The sequence below is a fragment of the Monodon monoceros genome, unplaced genomic scaffold, assembly GCF_005190385.1.
Source record: "Monodon monoceros isolate NGI ecotype Baffin Bay Population unplaced genomic scaffold, NGI_Narwhal_1 Super_Scaffold_2, whole genome shotgun sequence".
Taxonomy (NCBI): domain Eukaryota; kingdom Metazoa; phylum Chordata; class Mammalia; order Artiodactyla; family Monodontidae; genus Monodon; species Monodon monoceros.
The window spans coordinates 58,995,649-59,014,500 of NW_021703776.1; the positions used below are offsets into that span (position 1 = coordinate 58,995,649).

The following is an 18,852-nucleotide window of genomic DNA, read 5'->3' on the forward strand; positions in this document are numbered from 1 at the left end:
CCCTGGTGGCGCAGTGGTTGAGGGTCCGCCTGCCGATGCAGGGGACACAGGTTCGTGCCCCAGTCTGGGAGGATCCCACATGCCGCGGAGCGGCTGGGCCCGTGAGCCATGGCTGCTGAGCCTGTGCGTCCGGAGCCTGTGCTCCGCAATGGGAGAGGCCACAGCAGTGAGAGGCCCGCGTACCGCAAAAAAAAAAAAGAAAGATAAAGTGACCATATGTGCATGGGTTTATCTCTGGGCTTTCTATCCTGTCCCATTGATCTATCTTTCTGTTTTTGTGCCAGTACCATACTGTCTTGATTGCTGTAGCTTTGTAGTATAGTCTGAAGTCAGGGAGCCTGATTCCTCCAGCTTTTTTTTTTGTTCTCAAGATTGCTTTGGCTATTCGGGGTCTTTTGTGTTTCCATACAAATTGTGAAATTATTTGTTCTAGTTCTGTGAAAAATGCCAGTGGTAGTTTGATAGGGATTGCATTGAATCTGTAGATTGCTTTGGGTAGTAGAGTCATTTTCACAATGTGGATTCTTCCAATCCAAGAACATGGTGTATCTCTCCATCTATTTGTATCATCTTTAATTTCTTTCATCAGTGTCTTATAATTTTCTGCATAGAGGTCTTTTGTCTCCTTAGGTAGGTTTATTCCTAGATATTTTATTCTTTTTGTTGCAATGGTAGATGAGAGTGTTTTCTTGATTTCACTTTCAGATTTTTTATCATTGGTGTATAGGAATACCAGAGATTTCTGTGCATTAATTTTGTATCCTGCTACTTTACCAAATTCATTGATTAGCTCTAGTAGTTTTCTGGTAGCATCTTTAGGATTCTCTATGTATAGTATCATGTTGGCTGCCCAAAATACTGGAACAGCATAGAACCAATCCAAGGGTATGTTCCACGCCTTCTTGAGCGAGGAGTCTCCATGCAGAGGCCTAGGAAGACCCCACTACATGCCCTAGGCTCACTTGAGAGGAAAGGATGAACTTGACATTAGAAAGGGAGCTACCAACAGAACTCAGTGGCTCTGTATTGAAAAGGGAAAATGATGATTCCATGTTCCTTTTTAAAGTTCAAATCAACATCTTTCTGGATAAATATATTTTTTAACAGAATCTTTTTATTATTTTTATAAGATATAAAAACAACTACTCCCATCAATAGCAATACAAGGTTTAACATTTTAACCAGATTTTCTCAGGCCTTTTTCAGATACCCTTAGTAGCTAATTATTTTGTCTACCCGTTCTGTAAACAATCATCACACAACATACAGAACCCTGGGGAAGACTGCTGAGGGCACCCTCACTCTGGCCCAGCCCATGTATTCATCCCCGCACTGAAATCCGCACTGAAATCACCTAGTAACAACATTCTCCTCTGTTTTTCAACCGTTTCCTGTCTGTTGCGCTGCTTTGGGGATGGGAAGGGAAGCAGAAATTACCGTTCCACTTAATGTCTGTGTCATACAGTTAGCGTTGCCAGTGAAATGTTCCCAGTCACAGAGAATTGTGCTTTTGATTCCATCTGACCATCTGCCTTTCTTGTCGTGGTCTGGCCAGCATTCCTTCTCTGCACGTGAGGCCGGTGTATGCAGCGTCCCATTTGTCTCAGGTACACAGCTTGGTTCTCTGCACCATACCTACCACTCTCCACCTTATGCCATGTGGGCCCTACCTTAGAGAGAGACCGAGTTGGCCCAGAGATGACGGTTAGATGTGCTTCTCCTAGGAGTCCGCTTTCTCCTCACCCAGCCCCTGGAATTGTACTCCAAGACTGGGAGGGGATCCTGGGAGACCCAGCTTTGATGGCCAACCAAGTTTGTAAATCCTTTCTGGGTGTTTTCCAAGCCCTGTAGTATTCAGCCTCTTGTTGGTTGGCTACAGAACGGATTTTTTTTTTCTTTTTTGACCTGAAAATATGTCTGTGTCTGAGAAAAGGTACAAGCCTGGCTTGGTTTACAAGTGACAAAAAATAAAGTTGGAAACCAGCGTGGCCCTCATGCCTCTGCTCCTCCAGCCCAAGCACAGACTTTCTTCTTTAAGCCCCACAGTTTAGCGAAGTCTTTCCTATCCGGCTGCTCTGTAGCCAGCAGCTTCTGCAACACAGTGTGTTGATAACTGGGGGAAGAGGTGCCATCTGGTTACTAGGGGGCAGCAGCAGCGGTCCCTTGGGCTGCTCTGCATGCAGTAGACGCGTGTGACTGGATAGAGATGGGAAAGGGATTTCTTACTGTGCGCCGTGGTACCAAAAGTTTGAAAACCACCATTTTAGCGAATCTGAAATACTCTTCTGTGGGCAAACAGCCCATGTGAGGGACTGTTTCAAGCAGAAGGGCTCTACAGTTTAATTCTAAGAGATTCTAGTGGCATCTCGTAAGGGAATACCCCCCAAGGAGATATTTGGATTAAAAGCATCCTGGGTAACCCTGGCAACTCTCAGCCACACATTCTAGCAGCAGTGAAATTTCTTTTACAACAAGGTGCAGAGTTTTCCTTTCTGTTTTAAGAAGAAATTGATTCTCCTTAGCTCTGTTGTTTCCAGTCGTATTTATGAAAACTAGTGGGCACTGCTTACCTATGGAGAAGCCTGTTTCATTGCCCAGTCGTTCTCCAAGTGGGGGATTTTGCCCCCCAGGGGATATTCAGCACTGTCTGGAGACCTTTTTTGTTGATACAAATGGTCTGGGGCATGTGCTAGTGGCGTCTAGCGGGTAAAGACCAGGGATGCTGTGAAACTGCTTACAGCACACAGGCAGCACCCCACAACAAAGAATTTTCCAGCCCCAAATGTCAGTAGAGCCAAGTTAAGAAACCCTGGTCTAGAGGAAGGCTTTTCTGTAGTAGACTGGAGTTTCGTAAATCTAAGAACAATAGTGTCAAGGCCATACTGCCGCGTGGAATTCGGTCAGGGGCTGTTTATCAGTGTCTCTTTACTTTTTGCTCAGTTGTAAATCTGACTAAAAACCTAGTACTCCCTATGCCGTTGGTCCAAAAATATCTTCATCCTAGAACAAGTGCACTCGGTAATTTTAAAAGTATTTTAATGAAAATTATAGTGTCCATTGGATTAATGTTTTGTAAGGTGCAGAGACCCTTCTATGTGGCAGTTCATTTAAAAAACTATATCTTACCATAACAGATTCTTAAGATGACTTATATGCCCATTGTAGAAAACTTGAAGAGTATTTTTAAGAGTTTTTAAAAAGCAGTAAATCCAAAAGGAATCAATTCAGTATATTATTTACATTTTTTAAATGGATTTTTAAAAATAGTTGACATCTTGCTATGTATACAGTTTCTAGCCTGCTTTTTTGTCCTACATTTCAAACATCACCCCAAATTATTTGAGCCTTTGTAAACATTCAGATGGCTTCTTGGTGCTCCATCATACGATAATGAACCCTAGATTTCCTAAACACTGTTGTTGAATACAGGTTATTATCAGCTTTTCACTATCATAAATAATCTGGGATTGATATTTCTGCTTTTCATGTTGCTTTGTAAGTAGCACAGCAACGTGAATTGTTGGGAAGGCTTTGGGACATGGTTATTTAATTCCTAGCCTGTGACAGAAGCAGACAGAAAAGTCTTGTACCAAATGCAGCAGAGGAGACACAGGGACACCATTTGGATCACCTGACTCACAGGAAAAGTTCTGGAATTCCTAGGAATGTGGATTTAAAACTTGGCTAGACCAACCAAACCATGTATCTACATGTACACACGTCTGTGTAAGTAAATGTCAAAAAGAAAAACAAAGCTGGAGGGATAAACAGCAGACTTTTAGCAGAGGCAACTCCGGGATAATTAATTGGGATTAGAGAGAAGGGCAGGCAGAGAGGAAGCACTTGAGGGGGTATTTTTTCCCTATTATCTTTTCTATATTCTTTGAATTCTTAATTGTGAGAATATATTCATATGTGACTTGTGTAATATTTAAACCTAGTATGTTTTAGAGAGTGAGTTGGATCCTCATGGAACAGGGTCTGAGCTATGTCAGCACACACTTTCACTCCTTTTTTAAGCAACCCTAGCACGACACCGGCACATTTGGGGCCAGGACACACGAGCGAGTCTGCAGCTGATCCTGTGTTCAGAGCTGAGAAGCTCGCACCTGCATTTAGATGAGAGGCCTTCATCACTTGTTCTCCTCCCAGCTCAGTGGACGTGACGCCTCTGTATCCACAGTGTGTGACATAGAGGCAGTGGGTTAGAAACGCACAGTCTAGGGCCAGGAGCCCGAGGGTTTCAGGTTGACCGACTTACATTACCCTTGGTTCCTGTACCATTGCCCTAAGTGCCGGTTTAGCCAGACTTTCTCCATGAAGCACATAGCTGGCCCTGGGCCAGCAGATGGTGGGATGGTTCCTGTGTCTTTCAGGCCGCACACCTGGTCCCTGGCTCCACACTGAGGCGGCCGGCCAGAGCTCCGATGACATCAAAGGCAGAAATACTCAGGTAACACGGCCCTCAGGTCTCTGAGTGTGAAACTGGGAAACCTCAGGGAGCACAGAAATGTTGAGGGTGTGCTTTCCTCTGAACAGCCTCCCGTTTTTCCTCAGGGAAAGCCATAGGGGTACCTTTGTTTCCAGCTGGGATGAAACACAATTTCAAAACCTGAAGAGTGAAAGGGGGGGAGCTTCTCTGGAATCACCACCACACACAGAAGCAGCTTTGGCAACACAGAACCCGTTGGGAATCACTCTGCAACCATCACCCCGTTCGCTCCCATCATTCTTCCCTCGTTACCGTGGCCTGAGAAGCCTGAGAGGAGAGCTCTGTAACATGTATAAAACATAATTTGGTGTTCTCTCTCGTCTATAGAATACATGGTTTCTCATAGCATCCTGGGGATTTTTCTCCCATCGACATTATCATTTACTTATTTTTTTAATTTTTACTTTATTTTATTTTTGGCCACACTGCACAGCATGTGGGATATTAGTTCCCTGACCAGGGATTGAGCCCATGCCCTCTGCAGCGGAAGCACGGTGTCTTAACCACTGGACTGCCAGGGAAGTCCCCAACATTATCATTTCTTTTGACCAGATGTAGCCACAAATTTTGCTGGTGGCTAGAGGAAGGCTGTGGGGAGGGGATCGGGGGAACCAGAGGGGTGCTTGTGTCATAATTATGAGTCTTTGAAGAAATGCCCTCGTGCTCACACGAGGCAACTTGGACACAGTGTTTTTCTAACCTGGGCAGAGATGACATCTCTCACCGCAGACGACAGGGTCTCATCTTTAAAGGCCCTTCGTTTCTTTGAAAACATGCATTCCGTCCACCCTGGCCTCCTCCTGTTTCACAGTGCCATGTAACAAAAGGGGTGGCCTGCTGTTAGATCAGAACCTCAAGGAAAGGGATGTGAGAAAGAAGGAACTTAGGTTACTGGAAGTGGGGATGAGCTCCCTGAAGGACAAGCACCCCTCCCCTTTCTCACCATGGCTAATCCAAGAATTGCAATAACCATTCTCAGATGACTGTAGGTTCAAAACTGGGTGTATGATTGCAGTTCAGAGAAAGTATGTATACAGAGGAAAAAAGAAGACAGGAAAAATATACACAGAATTGTTCACAGGCATTCACTCTGCCAGCTGATGGCTGATTTTGACTTCTTAGGGGGCATTTCTGCAATTTCTGAATGTTCCATAATAAATACATTACTCCTGTGATCAGAAAGATATAGTAATAATCAAAATAATATCTCCTCCATTATATAGCTCTTTATATAGTTTAGATAACTTGCATGCTCCTTTTAGCAACTCTGTGGTATAAGCTGGAGAAATACCTTTAATGCAAACTTTTTTCATATGAGAAAACCAAGCTCCAAAAGGTTAAGGAACTCACCCAAGGTCAAGGTCACGTTCACAGACCTCTGACTCCTCGTCCAGTGCTCCTTCCACTGTACCTCACTGCTTTGCCTGGCATGTTAGAATTGACAAGACAGGAGTCACCCTCACCTTCAGACGTGGCAAGCACGATGGGACATTATGCACGGTCTGGTCCCTGACCTCATGGCAGGCACACATCTAAATCCCTGAGCCCATAAAGTCTAGTCAAGGATGAATTGTTAAGTCTCTCTTGGGCATCCCATTGTCAAGAAGATCTTCTTTATGTCTAGCTGGACACCATCTTAATTCATTTTCATTTCAGTGAGGCAAAATCGCCCAGAGAAATCACGGGGTTCCAGACATGGTGAACAGCACCCTGGGGGTGCTCTTCTTTTATGGGTACAGAGCCCAAGTGATCCGTGCAAGGCTGGGAGCTCTGAAATCTGAAAGCCTGGGACCCTTTCTCTGTTTTCCGTTGCCTTGTCTTGGGATTGCCACCAAGTTCTTTGCTTTTCTTCAGCTTCCCGTCAAGTGAGTCTGCTGGTGCTTGATCCCTTAAATGTTTTTGATGGGATTAGGTCCCCACCTGCCACAAGCTACACTTTTCATTCCTTTTCCACCCATGACCTCCTGGGTGAAAATAAGCACCTTACGTATGATGGGACCATCAGACCCTGGCAGCCTTGCACGCAGGAGGGACAGCTTCACTGCCCAGCCCCGGAGTGTGTCATTTATGTGCTGCGAGTCCTCTGACCCCACCTGATAACACTGTCGTGTTTCCACAGTTATCGCTGAAGACACTCCGGTGAGAAGACAGGTGAAGCCAACGTCCTGTGAGCCACCTGGGGGTCCATATGGCGGGGTGGACATCCCCAGGAGAATGTCAGACCTCACCCTTCTCAAGTTGTAATTCAGTTGACATACAGGCTCTGCATGGAGCATTTATTTATTGTAAATACGTGATTTGCACAGGCTTTAAATCAGTATTATAGTCGATTTTTATTTGAGTAATTTACAAAACACACACATCATTTCTCCATTGTTTAAAATGCATCTTGGCATTCATCTGTCAGCACAGATGACAGCCCTGTCCCCACCACAGAGTGTCCATTCCATGACTGTAAATACGCGTGCAGGCTGGCCCTCCCTAGATTCGGAACCATTTTTAGAAGACTCCTTAGTTTCCCAAAGTCATAGTATCTACAACAGCTTCTTACTGGCATGATTTTCTAGTCTCATCACACAAACTGCAAAATCAAACCAGATAATGCCTTATAAATGACGCGGCTCACAGAGAGCGATGTGTCGCCACACCCAGACGATGCCACACGGCCTCCAGTGAACGAGATGCCATGTCTCGTTCCCGTCTTGCAGTACAGGGATTCTTTTGCTTCCTAATGTAAACATAACACAAGTCAAAGGCAAGAGCGGGCTTGGCCTCTCCAAGGCCAACCACAGGGCCCCTTTTGTATCTGAATGATCCTGCAAGTAGCCAATGCTCTTACTGTTTACACTGCCCCTCGTGCCCAAGTCTGCATGACGTTCCTCCTGTCCCTCCAAGTTCCCAGCCTCATCCTGGCAAACGAGGTGAGCTGTATGAGATTTCAGTATTTTCCCTGCAAGTTAGAAACCTGTGTTAAGTCATCATGAGTAAATTCCTAATTCTGTCTCAGAGCTCTTTTTTTTCCTCCCCTGAGTGCAGGGTTTTCGTGAAAAACATGACACGGAAAGTATAGACTGAAATGTATTCTGAAATATCTGCCTGAAATATCAGTGCCCCACGCCCACCCTTAGGGAACCTGGAGCCACCCATCAGGCAAATCCTAGCTGCCTTCTGAGCCCAAGAGAACCTAATTGGTCTGAGAGTCCCCCAGTCCCTGTGGTGGCACCTCTCTAGGTGGGGAGAAGTGTGTGAGTTCAGCCAGCCCTGACTGTGGACCGGCTCAGGACTGGCTGGGACCTGTCCTCTCACACCCTTTTTCTGGAGCTGGCAAGGGAATGGCAGTATGTTTTTGCTTGCTGCATGACCCCATCCTTGGTGGAAAAGCTGTGACAGAGGAAGGAGAGAAAATAGGAGGAAACAGACTGATCCCTCATCTGTGCTCAGAATACCTGCAGATTAAAGGAAATCAGGGAGGCAGAAGTGGGAAGAGCAGTGAAAAATAAGTTGCCTTTGAAATAGCCCACTCATGCACTCACACCTCAAGGATGTAATGCCCGGAACACGCCATCCACGAAAGGTAGCCGTTAGGAGTGTTTTGGCAAACATGATGATACACCCACCTAGCTGCTGTCTGGAGTGGAGACTAAGATGGTGTCCTCCATCATTGTTATGCTTTCTCATTCCAGACAGAAGCCACTGAGCGAGGTCAAGTTCCCTTCCCTGGGGAATAAATCATGCCAAGTTGTAACAGCTAAATCAATGGAAAAGAAGCTTTTGCAGGTCATCAGCTATGGGCATACCTGATTTGTTTTTTTGGTTCTGCAAGGTTTCCAGAAGGTCAGAACTTCTGTTTATTACAGTATCCGCTCCACCTCTCTCTCAGGTGTACAGAATAATTACAAGGGTTTTACTGATCATGATTAAGGAGGTGCTAGACCAAGGCTGTTCCACCTTCAGAGTAGACTGCCTGCCCTGATGAGGTGTTTACACATCAATGTTCTGCACCGCTGGGATGGAAATTCAAAATAAAACCATTCAAGGACAGAGGGAAGGAATGAGGAGAAACCAAAAATTGCAATTAGGGAGAAATTTCAGGAACCTGGGATCACATCCCTCCTCCAGACCCATCACTGAATTCTCACCCTTTGACCTCTCGCGGTGCCAGCCTCCGGCGGGACAAACCCTTCACCCCTAGACCACAAACTCAAATGTAGCGCCCCTCCCATCCTCGCGTATTCTTGCTGGCGCTGTGGTCTGTGACTCCCGCAGTGTTTCACGTGTATTTTATATTTATTGATGTTCCCTCTGCAGATTCATTTCTTTGTACCCAATAAACTTTAATAAGTGGGAACGCTTCTAGCCATTCACTCGTTAAAGCCTATCGATGGTCACCAGCACCAACGCTTTTGTAGCTAACTAAACAAATGGGTATTTGGGAAAACCAACCAAGGGAAAAACTTTCTCAAATGCATTCTGTGAAAAGTAGATAACACTATATGTACTCAGTTTTATTAAAATCAAATGGGCAGAGTATTGTTTACAAATTACGCTGACTTGTGTTAAAATGGAACCGCTTTCAACCTAAAGTGCACTTAGCACTGCCACCTCAACTAAGCAAACCCTCAAAAACTCTCCTATATGGAGCAGTAATCATCTCCATTATAGTGTCTTCAGGTACAGGGGAGATGAGGTTTACCTGATAGGTAAGTTGGCTTAAGGGAAAACATGGATCTGAATCTCGATTTTGCATCTTACAAGTTTAGGGAAGTAACAATTTTAGCCAGTCTATGCCTCAGTTTCCTCATCTGTAAAATGGGGGCATAGATATGTATCTAAACATATAGTGGTGAAGATGGAGTAACATAACCCCTGGGCTAGCCTTTAACCCTGGGGTCATAGGAGACCAAGGTATCGGTGCACGCATGTGCGCACACGCGTGCGCGCACACACACACACACACACACTCTAGGGTACAAGCGGTTTGTTTATTATACATTCAGTCACACACAGAGCTCTCGCTGGCTGCATTCCAGGCATTCCATTCAGATATTCACTGAGCTGCTCAGATCACTAGCTCTGCTGTTGGATAACAAGGAGAGAGCAGTAATTAAAGTTCATAGATGCTCCTGAAATAAATCTCATCTAGAAAGTAATTTCAAAGTTAGCTGCTACACACTTTGCAACTGAATTAGTTAAGGACCTGACTTGTTTTATCTGCTGTTTTATTAGTAGAGGCACAGATAAGCTTTTTCATGACCAAAAGGGCCCATCTGATTGGAGGAAAAGCAATGGCCCAAGATAATCGACAAAGTGGAGGATGGACTTTAAAGCCATTGACTGTAGAGGTATGTGAAGTGGCCATAGTTCTAGGCACCCCTGATGGAGTTCCGGGTGGGAGAGGTGGTGCCTAGAGGGGCGAGGGGAGCAACTTAATGGGACGGGCTATGGACTCCAGAAGCATGTTCTAGGTTCTCAGACTGTGCCCCAGGAGGCTTGGCATCCTTCTTGAACCTGCTCTGTTATGAACTGAATTGTGTCCTCCAAAAATTCATATTTTGAAGTCCTAACCCCATACCTCAGAAAGTAGTCTTATTTGGGAATAGAGTTGCAGATGTAAGTTAAGATGAGGTCCTACTGAAGTAGGGTGGACGCCTAATCCACCCTATATGACTGGTGTCCTTATAAAAAGGGGAAGTTTGGACACAGACACATACACAGGGAGGATGCTATATGAAGATGAAAAGAGAGATTAGGGTGATGCTTCTGCAAGCCAAGAAATGCTGACGATTGCCAGCAAACCACCAGAAGCTAGGTGGGACAGAATCTCCCTCACAGCCCTCAGGAGGAACCAACCCTGCCAACACCTTGATCTTGGACTTCTAGCCTCCAGGACTGTGAGATAATAAATCCCTGTTGTTTAAGCAACCCAGTTTGTGGTCCTTTGTTATGGCAGCCCTAGCAAACAGATACATGCTGTGTTACCTTGGAGCTTTGCAGGAGTTTACAGTTTGTGAGAAAAGGAGCTGAGAAAAAAGTTTAAAGAGTCAGCAGTTCCTTGTCATGTAAGTGGGGCCATCATCTACTCTGACCTTGACACAGGTCACGTTGCTGGTAACTAAGTCCTATTTTCATGAACAAGACATTCAGTTGCATTTTGCCTGTCACGTGGAGACAAAATCATGGAAGCAATCTGGCATTTCTAGGTCACAAGAGTGGGAAGAGCTGGCTTTTTTCTTAAGTGGCACCCTTTCCTCTAGTGGAGCTTCTATGGCTTTAAAATAAAGATGCTCGGCATAGATGGCACCGGCCATTCTGATGATTTTTTAAAATTTGGTAAAATAAACATAAAATTTACCATTTTTAAGGGTACAGATCAGTCGTGTTAAGTACGTTCACAGTGTTGTGTGACCAGTCTCCAGAACTCTTTTACCATCTTGCAAAACTTAAACTCTGTACCCCTTAAACAGTAACTCCCCATTCCCCTTCCCCCCTAGCCCCTGGCAACCACCATTCTACTTTCTGCCTCTATGAGACTGACTACTCTGGGTACCCCATAAAAGTGGAATCGAATAATATTTGACTTTTTGAGAGTGGCTTATTTCACTTAGCATAATGTCCTCAAGGTTCACTTATGTTGTAGCATGTGTCAGAACTTCCTTCCTTTTTAAGGCTGTATATTCCGTTGCTTGGATATACTACATTTTGTTTATCCATTCATTCATTGACGGAGACTTGGCTTGCTTCCACCTTTTGCTTATTGTAAATAATGCTGGTATGAACATGGGTGTAAAAATATCTGAGACTCTGCCTTCAGTTCTTCTGGGTATATACTCAAAAGTAGAATTGCTGGCTTATGTGCTGATTCTATTTTTAATTCTTTGAGGAACCTCCACACTGTTTTCCATACCAGCTGTGCCATTTTATATTCCCATCAACAGTGCACAAGGGTTACAAACTCTCCATATCCTCACCAACACTTATTTTCTGTTTTTTTTTTATAGTAACCATCCGGATGGGTGTGAGGTGGTATATCATGGTTTTGTGTTTATTTTTAAAGAGTGAATTTATCCACAGAATGGATAAATGGAGAAAACGCTGAACGGTTTGGTCTTCCGAAGATGCCAGTCATAAAATATATCCCCCTTCATACATTTTCTATGTTGTGGCCAATGCCCACATCTATTAGTGAAACACAAGATAGAAGAGGCCAAGAGACATTAATTTCAGTATTTTTTTATTGTATGCTTGATGTATTTAGAGACAATTCCAAGGGCAAGCACTGGTTGGGGAAGTTATCTGGTTTGTAGATATGTGTACAAAAGGCTATTAAGACTACACGGTCAGTTCCCACTGCAGGAAGCAGAAAGGTTTTCCTTTTTATTATTCCCTGCCCCTAGCGTTTTCCAGCTCACACATCTGACTTCTCACAACATGACTGCAAATGTGTACGTATTCATCCCCACGAGAAATCGGCATGTGACATCTCGGGATGTTTGGATTCAATCAGGTAAAGCACATTTGACACAAACCATAGGAGGGGAAGTTGGGACCTAGGACCCTATGGAATGAAATGCCAGGGCTACAGGGAAGCACAGGCACTGCTGGGTCAGCTGGTGCACGTGACCTGCCGCCCCTCCCCCTCCACACGAGAAAGGCCAGCTCAGTGGGTTCTTCTCCCTCCTTCCTCCCAAAAGCTGAGAGCTCAGCTGAAGACCTTCCCCAGAAATGACTTGACTGCTCCTCAGTCAAGAATGCAGTTAGTGCATTCATGACAGACACACTGGTCCCACCTGGCTTTCCTGCTGGGCTGGGCAGAGCTGTGTAACACCTGGACCCATGTGGGATGACATCAGGAAGCAAAGTACTTTGCCTGGTTGATAATTATTTTTTATACCTAATAATCCACCCAATAGTGAAGGAACTTCACTGCTAATATCTAATAGGCATACACCTTCTCTATTAGACAGCTTATAAGAAAGACTCTTTCTAACAATAACACTGTCTTATGTTATTGGGCACTAAAGAATTACCATAATTTCAAGTATATCCTTTATTCTACCTAAAATTCCAAACCACCTCCAAGGATGAAAGAGTACTACTTCTGCTTTGCTAATTTACTTTTATTGGAGCTTCTGCCCCTCCTCAGAGTATGAGTGGTAAATCCCAGCTACTAGCCAAGACTAACTAGCTTATGTTTGATTATGGGGCGCGGGGATAGGGGAGAGATCCTGTCCTTCACGGCCACGCCTTCTTTCTGCACAAGGCATACACAGCCCCCTCCCCCTCCCCCAGGTCTTAATGGATACACAAATGGTATTTTAGGAAGCTATTTACACACCAACCTTTAAACATTATTTCCATAGTTCATCTTGAATATTCATTTTCCCCATACTGCCTTTAGAAAAGCAATCCCTGGTCAAGAAATCGTCCATGTAATGATAAGCACTTTTCAAAAGCTGAGTCTGTTAGGAGCATTTAAAACAAACATCCCCCCAGCAATGGCGTACTCAAAATCCAACTACATGTTTCAAGCTGTTAATATGTCACTAGAAGCGAGTATAGCCACATCAGCAGGCTCTTTGCTCTCTTCTTGTCTTTCCCCTCGCCTCCCAATGCACAAAGAGTCTGTCCACCGCTATTACTCAGGTTTTAACTGTACATAGAACATCTCTGTACAGCCTGATGGAAGCATCCCAGCCCCTTTTAACTTCTGCCACGAAAAGGACTGCCACACCCTCTAGTGGTAAGACAGTGGCATCACAATCGTGATGTATAGCGTCAGCCAAGACATCTCTCAGAGCTGGCCCTTCTTTGGGTTGCTGGAATAAGGTCAATGTCCCTAACAGAAGTGGCCATTATGTTTCCCACTACACAATGGCTGAGTAATAGCATAAGTCTGGCTGGGTTATCCGTGACCTTTGCTTGGCCCGTAATAATGAAAGCAGGCCTCTGGTGTAATTTATTCTCACTAGACTTCTTTTGGTCAAACCCCTAATCACCCTGGGTATCTCAGACATGCCAGGTCTGATGAAATGTTTCCATAATAGGGGGAGAGGATTCCACATGGTGAAATTTTAGAGTGGCTTTCTGCACTATCTTGTTTTAAATAACCACTCAGCAGGTGGGCTTGGGAGGGGATGAGGTACATATGTCACCCCCAAGCCTCACCCTTCCCCACTCAGCAGCTGTAGACAGACGCTGCGCCACCTAAGAGGCCACCCTAAGTTCGCCCACAGTGAGAGCCCAGGCCAAACCCCGACAAAACTCAGCAACCACAGGCCACCGTGAACAGCTGCTGTTAACTTTGTCAGCACAAATATTCCTCCCATCTCTCACCACTTGTAGTTAGTGACTTTACCCACAGAATTTGCAAAACTGCTGGGCAGAAAGCTCACGGTGCTCTTATGCTTACACCCTTACAGGGGAGTTGGTAGAAAAAAGGATTTGTTCCAGTAAAACCTGTGACCCTCAGGGTCCACGTCTGTGTATGGGGCCCAAGCCCCTTCCAGCTCTCACGGCATATGATACACTGCAGCTGACAAGGAGTCACTAACTTGAAGTCACTTCCAAGACTACTGACACTCACAGTGTTTCCATTTGGAAAGGCCTGTCGGTGATGAAGGTGATTAGGCCCACATGGTACAGGTGAGGCTGCATAATGAAGCGGCTGTCTTCCCTCCCACTGCGGTATTAACACACACACTTCTCAGCATCTCTGCCCCCTTCCGTGTTAAGAGTGGTGGAGAGTTTCAGTGGCTGGAAGTAAGCCCCCCCGCCGCCCCCACCAGCACCTGCCCACTTCAGCTACCGGTCTGAAGGCAGCTAATGGGCCATGCAGGGCGAGAGGAATAAAGGGAAGGACTAGGGAAAGCCAAGTGCTTCCTCCACAGCTTTGGGGGATATAACAGTCTGGGTAGGAAGGGCGGGGGTGGGACTGTCACCGTGGAGCCGAATGCTTCTCCATCCATCTGTCCCCTTCCTGCCCTCTGTCTTCCCCGTGCTGGGCCCATCTGGTCTCCCTCACATGCTTTCCTGGGCTCTGCTGGTAAGTCAAATCCTTCATGTGCCCACACATGGGAAACAAATCAGTTTAATTAAAGTCTCTGCTGAGATAATGGAGTGGCTGCTCAGATTCCAGCTACTTCAACTGTAATCTAAACAGCCAAGAATTTCTCCTTTCTTTCCCTCATTAGCTGAGAAATTTGCCGCTTCGTGGGGTGGAGCTTCTGCCACAGGGCCATTTAATTAATCCTAAACTAGACGGTGGTAACCAGGCCCAGAATCATTTCTAGACATACGCACATCCGTGCGGCACGTGAGCGGCCATGCAGGGAGAGCCCCGTGCCTCATGGGAGAGCCGCGCCGCGATCCAGGGTCGTCACGCACAGCCGCCTCTCAATCTCTACAGTGGGCAGCTTCCAGCTCGCAGGGCACGTGGAAGCTGTCTGCGGGTCCACCGCACACGAGCGCGGTGCACAGGTTCTGTCAGATCACAGGAATCGGGATGGAGCTGGGCCTGGAGAGGAGCCCCCTTTATTCCTTCCCACTTGTTTTGTCTCTCAGAAGACACAGCTGGAGACATTCTGCCTTACAGGCCTGCGCTCAGCAGAAGGGAGGCCAGGCCAGGATGCCTCCCTTGAGCGCACACACAAGAGCCCTGGGCCAAAGAAATGCCTTTTGTTAACCAGAAAGAAACCACTACCGAGAGAAAGAGTAAGGCTTCAAAAGATTTTGCCTTCCCCTCAAACTCGGCGCAGTGGAGCCTGTCTTTCAAGGCTTGATGGACTCTAGTCCTCCCATGAAAAGGCTAACGTGTCCCTTGTCACTGAAACACAATAAGAGCAGCTTAAAATCCACAATCAGTCATACAATCGCACAACAGGCAAATGGGATACATGTTTACACTGCAGAAGGAGGGGATCTATGTTGCAGAAGAAGGGGGTGTTGTGAGATCCGAGGCAGAACACTAGGGAACAGTGTGACGTTAACACATCTGAACTTTCTCATTTTACTCGGACAGGAGAGCGGTTTGTTTTGCTGGTAATTTAGTAAGGTGGGAAATTTTAAATAAGAAGGGGAAAGGGAATGCTTACTTCACTTAAAGAACTTAATCTCCGTGTCAACACAGTCATAGAAGAGATCTCCCACTTCGGTGGGGTCCAGGGGGTCATTGCTGGTCAGGATTTCCTCCATGGCTTCCAGGCCTTGCTTCTCTAGTTCCAGCATCGTCTTCCTCAGCTTTTGACCTTGCTCCTGAGAAGGACAAAAACAGCGGGCGTCATTACAATGGACACTGAAAGCCCCACGGAGGGCCTGCCCCCCACCCCATTCAATCTGCTCCCCGCGGGACTGCCACGGGGATGGTTCTAAAATGCAGGTGTGGTGATGTCACTGCTCTGCTTGGAGTTCTTGCCTTCAGGATAAAAATCCAGACTGCTGAGTGACGTTGGGAAAGGCCCTTTGAGGCTCCAGCCTGCCTCGCCTTTGCCACGCCTCCCGCATCTCCTTGCTCTTCAGCCAGACCGAATTAGCTGCATTCCTCCAGCCCATGATACTTTCTCGCCACAGCACAGGCAACCCTGCTCCCCTCAACACTCGGTCAGCTTGCGCCCACCTTCAGGCTTCCGTGAACGCCTTTCCTCTAGGCTACCCCCCATCCAATGCCTTTCCTTCTGCCACGGTTGTTCTCTTCCTGTCTTGCGATGGTCTACTTACCTGTGTCCCCCATTAGACCATGATCTCCCAGGGAGGGAGACCCGGGCTTATCTCTATCCTCCTGCCTGGGACAGAGAAGGCACTCCCAATAATGTCTCTTGAAAGAATAAATGGATCAATGAATAATCACATGGCATGTCTATCCCCGATTTACTTTTTTTTCTGAGGGGGTGACATCTCTTCTTCCAAGTGGCAGTCACTCATTTACATACAGTGGATGACAATGAGAAGCTTTTACTTGCCCAATTAGTCCCAGAACAGAGAAGCCGCTGTCACCACCCATCGACCACTTCCTAGTGCTGCCTTAACTCAAACCAACGGTCATTGCTAAATTTCAAAGTCCACCCAGCCTCATCGGTCTCATCTCTTTGAAATTTTGTGTAGGATACTTCAGAACACACGGCCCTTTCTGCCCCTGCCTTCGTTTGCCAAATATACACAAAACTGTGCACCAGGGAGTGACATGTTCCCCCTGCTGTGATCCACCTAGAAAACACGCACTGTCAACAGGCAGGGAGGGCAGCCCCGGACAGAACTCTGTGAAATGCAGCGGTAGCATTCATGGTTCCAGGGAAATGTCTGGCAGGGAGGGCAGATGTCAAAGAACTGTGACTTTTACACGTCAGAATGGTCATTTCTGGGGCACACAAGAGCAAGGTCTATAAATAGTGAGACTACCCTTCTCAGAGATACTTTCTGAATTCACTTGGATTTACCGCTGTCCTTTCTTGCTACCCTTTTTAGAGAGTCCACCGTGCTGGATGTAAGAAAATAAGAAAATAAGCTCACCCAGTCCACGCAAAAGGCACGCAGCAATTTACCTATAAGATGTCACTTTCTCCAGGACAAATTGGACCCTTACAAGTTGTTAAATAAATGCTTGGGAAGCAGATAAGCATCTAACAACCATGCTCCTTGCTTCTCCCTTCAGCAAAACAGAGGCTTGGATTTTATATGAAAGTCCACCACTAAGGGTTGCTGTGGGCATATACTGAGTGTTTGTCTTGTTTGAATTGATGTCTTGTAACTTTATTAATCAGAACTTTGGGTGGAGGAGGGAGGGCTGCACTTTGAAGAACAGCTATTTTAAGCTAGAAACTTGAAAAAAAAAAACCTTTTTTGTATGAAAAAATATACATAACAAAATTTACCATTTTAACCATTTTGAAGTGTACAGTTCAGTGGCATAAAGACATTCACACTGCTGTGCAACCATCACCACCAACCGTCTCCAGAGCTTTGTTAAAAAACAACATGATGGCATCTTTAAAGTGCTCCGTTACGTACACATCTTTACCCCTCAAAGTACACAAAGGATTTTCGACAACAGAAAAGCAGTTCTCCTGACTAGTACTGCATGTTTCTGTTATTTGCAGGTGAACAGTAAGTAAAAGAGGGAGATACTTAGCCCACTGAGTTCTAGAATAACATCAAAAGCAGAGGCTTGGTTTCACTGGGTTGCAAGAGGCTGGGAGGAACAATTACCACCAGCATTCTAGCAGGGGCCCCCGGAGCCTGGGTTTCTGGAAGCGGACTTGCTGGAGAGGAGGAAGATGACGAGCTTGTTCACTGCTGTCCCGCCTCCTTGCTAGGGACCCCGCCCGCACCCGGGGCTCACAGCCAGGCTCACCTCGTCACTCTCCAGGACCGCCCGGGCCCACTCATGGGCCTTGTATAGCTCGTGGCGGCGGTCTGGCTTCTCCTGGAACCGAGGCTCCTTTCTGGCAGGGTCATCGCCTCCGAAACAGGGAGACTGTGCTTTGGGGACGAGTTTTACATCGTCGACAAAGATGAAAGGCTTGAATATGGACCTGGAGAGAAAGGAGAGGTACTTCAGCCAAACCGAGCCTGGGGCTTGAGGACACCAGAGGCTGCCCTTTCCTTCAGCAAACATCTCCTGGGCCAGCTCACGGTGGCAGGCGGGTGCCTGCAGGGAGAGACCCAACTGCATATCTTAGTAACTATTTTAGTAGCACTAACTGCTGTTTATAAGCTGCAAATTCTTCTATTTGCAGCGAGGAGACATCGAAACAGACTGGCTTTGTTCTGGGAAGGCCATTTAGGAGCCCCTTTCAGTCACATGGAAGGAGGCAGATAGACACACTGTTTTGAGGAAAGGGTGCAATGGGCCACCGATCAGAGCTGGTCTGTCTCCACCGTGCTCTGTGGAAAGGGGCCTCCTGGAAAGGCAGGGTCTGAGACCTCAACCTTTTTTTTTAGGTTCTACCTTATTTGAAAATGTTTGGAATATCTCTGACAGACTCAAGGTGGGACAGATTAAGACAGATGACAAAGAAAGAATCCCGGGGCCCCAGAGAGGGCACACCACAGAGGACAGAAGTCTGGTTGTGTGAGAGTGAGGCTGAGGGGATAGTAGGTGGCTAACGCAAGAACTCTTTGATTCAGCTCTTCTGGCACGAGGGATGTCTTAGGGGACATGACTCTGTGTGTGTGTGTGTGTGTGTGTGTGTGTGTGTGCGCACGCACCTGTGCATACCTGGGGACATTTCAACACATCCCCCCCAGATGTGCACACACCCCAAAACAGCCATGTGTCTAAGAAACTGCATCTTGGGATCCCAGGCCAACGGGGTCTGTGGTGACCACAGCTGACAGTAACACTAGAGGGAGAGAGCCTCACTCTCCCT

The 18,852-nt window shown here is 46.3% G+C and overlaps 2 protein-coding genes across 8 annotated transcripts in view; one reads left to right on the top strand and one right to left on the bottom strand.

Moving 5' to 3' along the window:
- WIPF3 (WAS/WASL interacting protein family member 3) overlaps positions 1–14,246 on the top strand; it is a 96,254-nt gene extending 82,008 nt beyond the window's left edge. For 2 of the 5 annotated variants that reach the window (XM_029233688.1, XM_029233691.1), the window contains exons 8-9: positions 4,377–4,453; positions 6,612–8,840. In XM_029233688.1, the coding sequence (XP_029089521.1) occupies positions 4,377–4,453; positions 6,612–6,635 (101 nt within the window). In that variant the 3' untranslated portion in view covers positions 6,636–8,840. Of the gene's footprint in view, positions 1–4,376; positions 4,454–6,611; positions 8,841–9,718; positions 9,835–11,886 lie in introns of those variants that run through there. The other 3 variants (XR_003795243.1, XR_003795241.1, XR_003795242.1) reach the window with 3 other exon arrangements.
- Positions 14,247–14,321: 75 nt separating this feature from the next.
- SCRN1 (secernin 1) overlaps positions 14,322–18,852 on the bottom strand; it is a 54,274-nt gene continuing 49,743 nt past the window's right edge. For 2 of the 3 annotated variants that reach the window (XM_029233692.1, XM_029233694.1), the window contains 2 exons: positions 17,835–18,015; positions 14,322–15,742 (listed from right to left, as the gene is read on the bottom strand). In XM_029233692.1, the coding sequence (XP_029089525.1) occupies positions 15,584–15,742; positions 17,835–18,015 (340 nt within the window). In that variant the 3' untranslated portion in view covers positions 14,322–15,583. The remainder of the gene's footprint in view (positions 15,743–17,834; positions 18,016–18,852) is intronic. The other variant, XM_029233693.1, reaches the window with a different exon arrangement.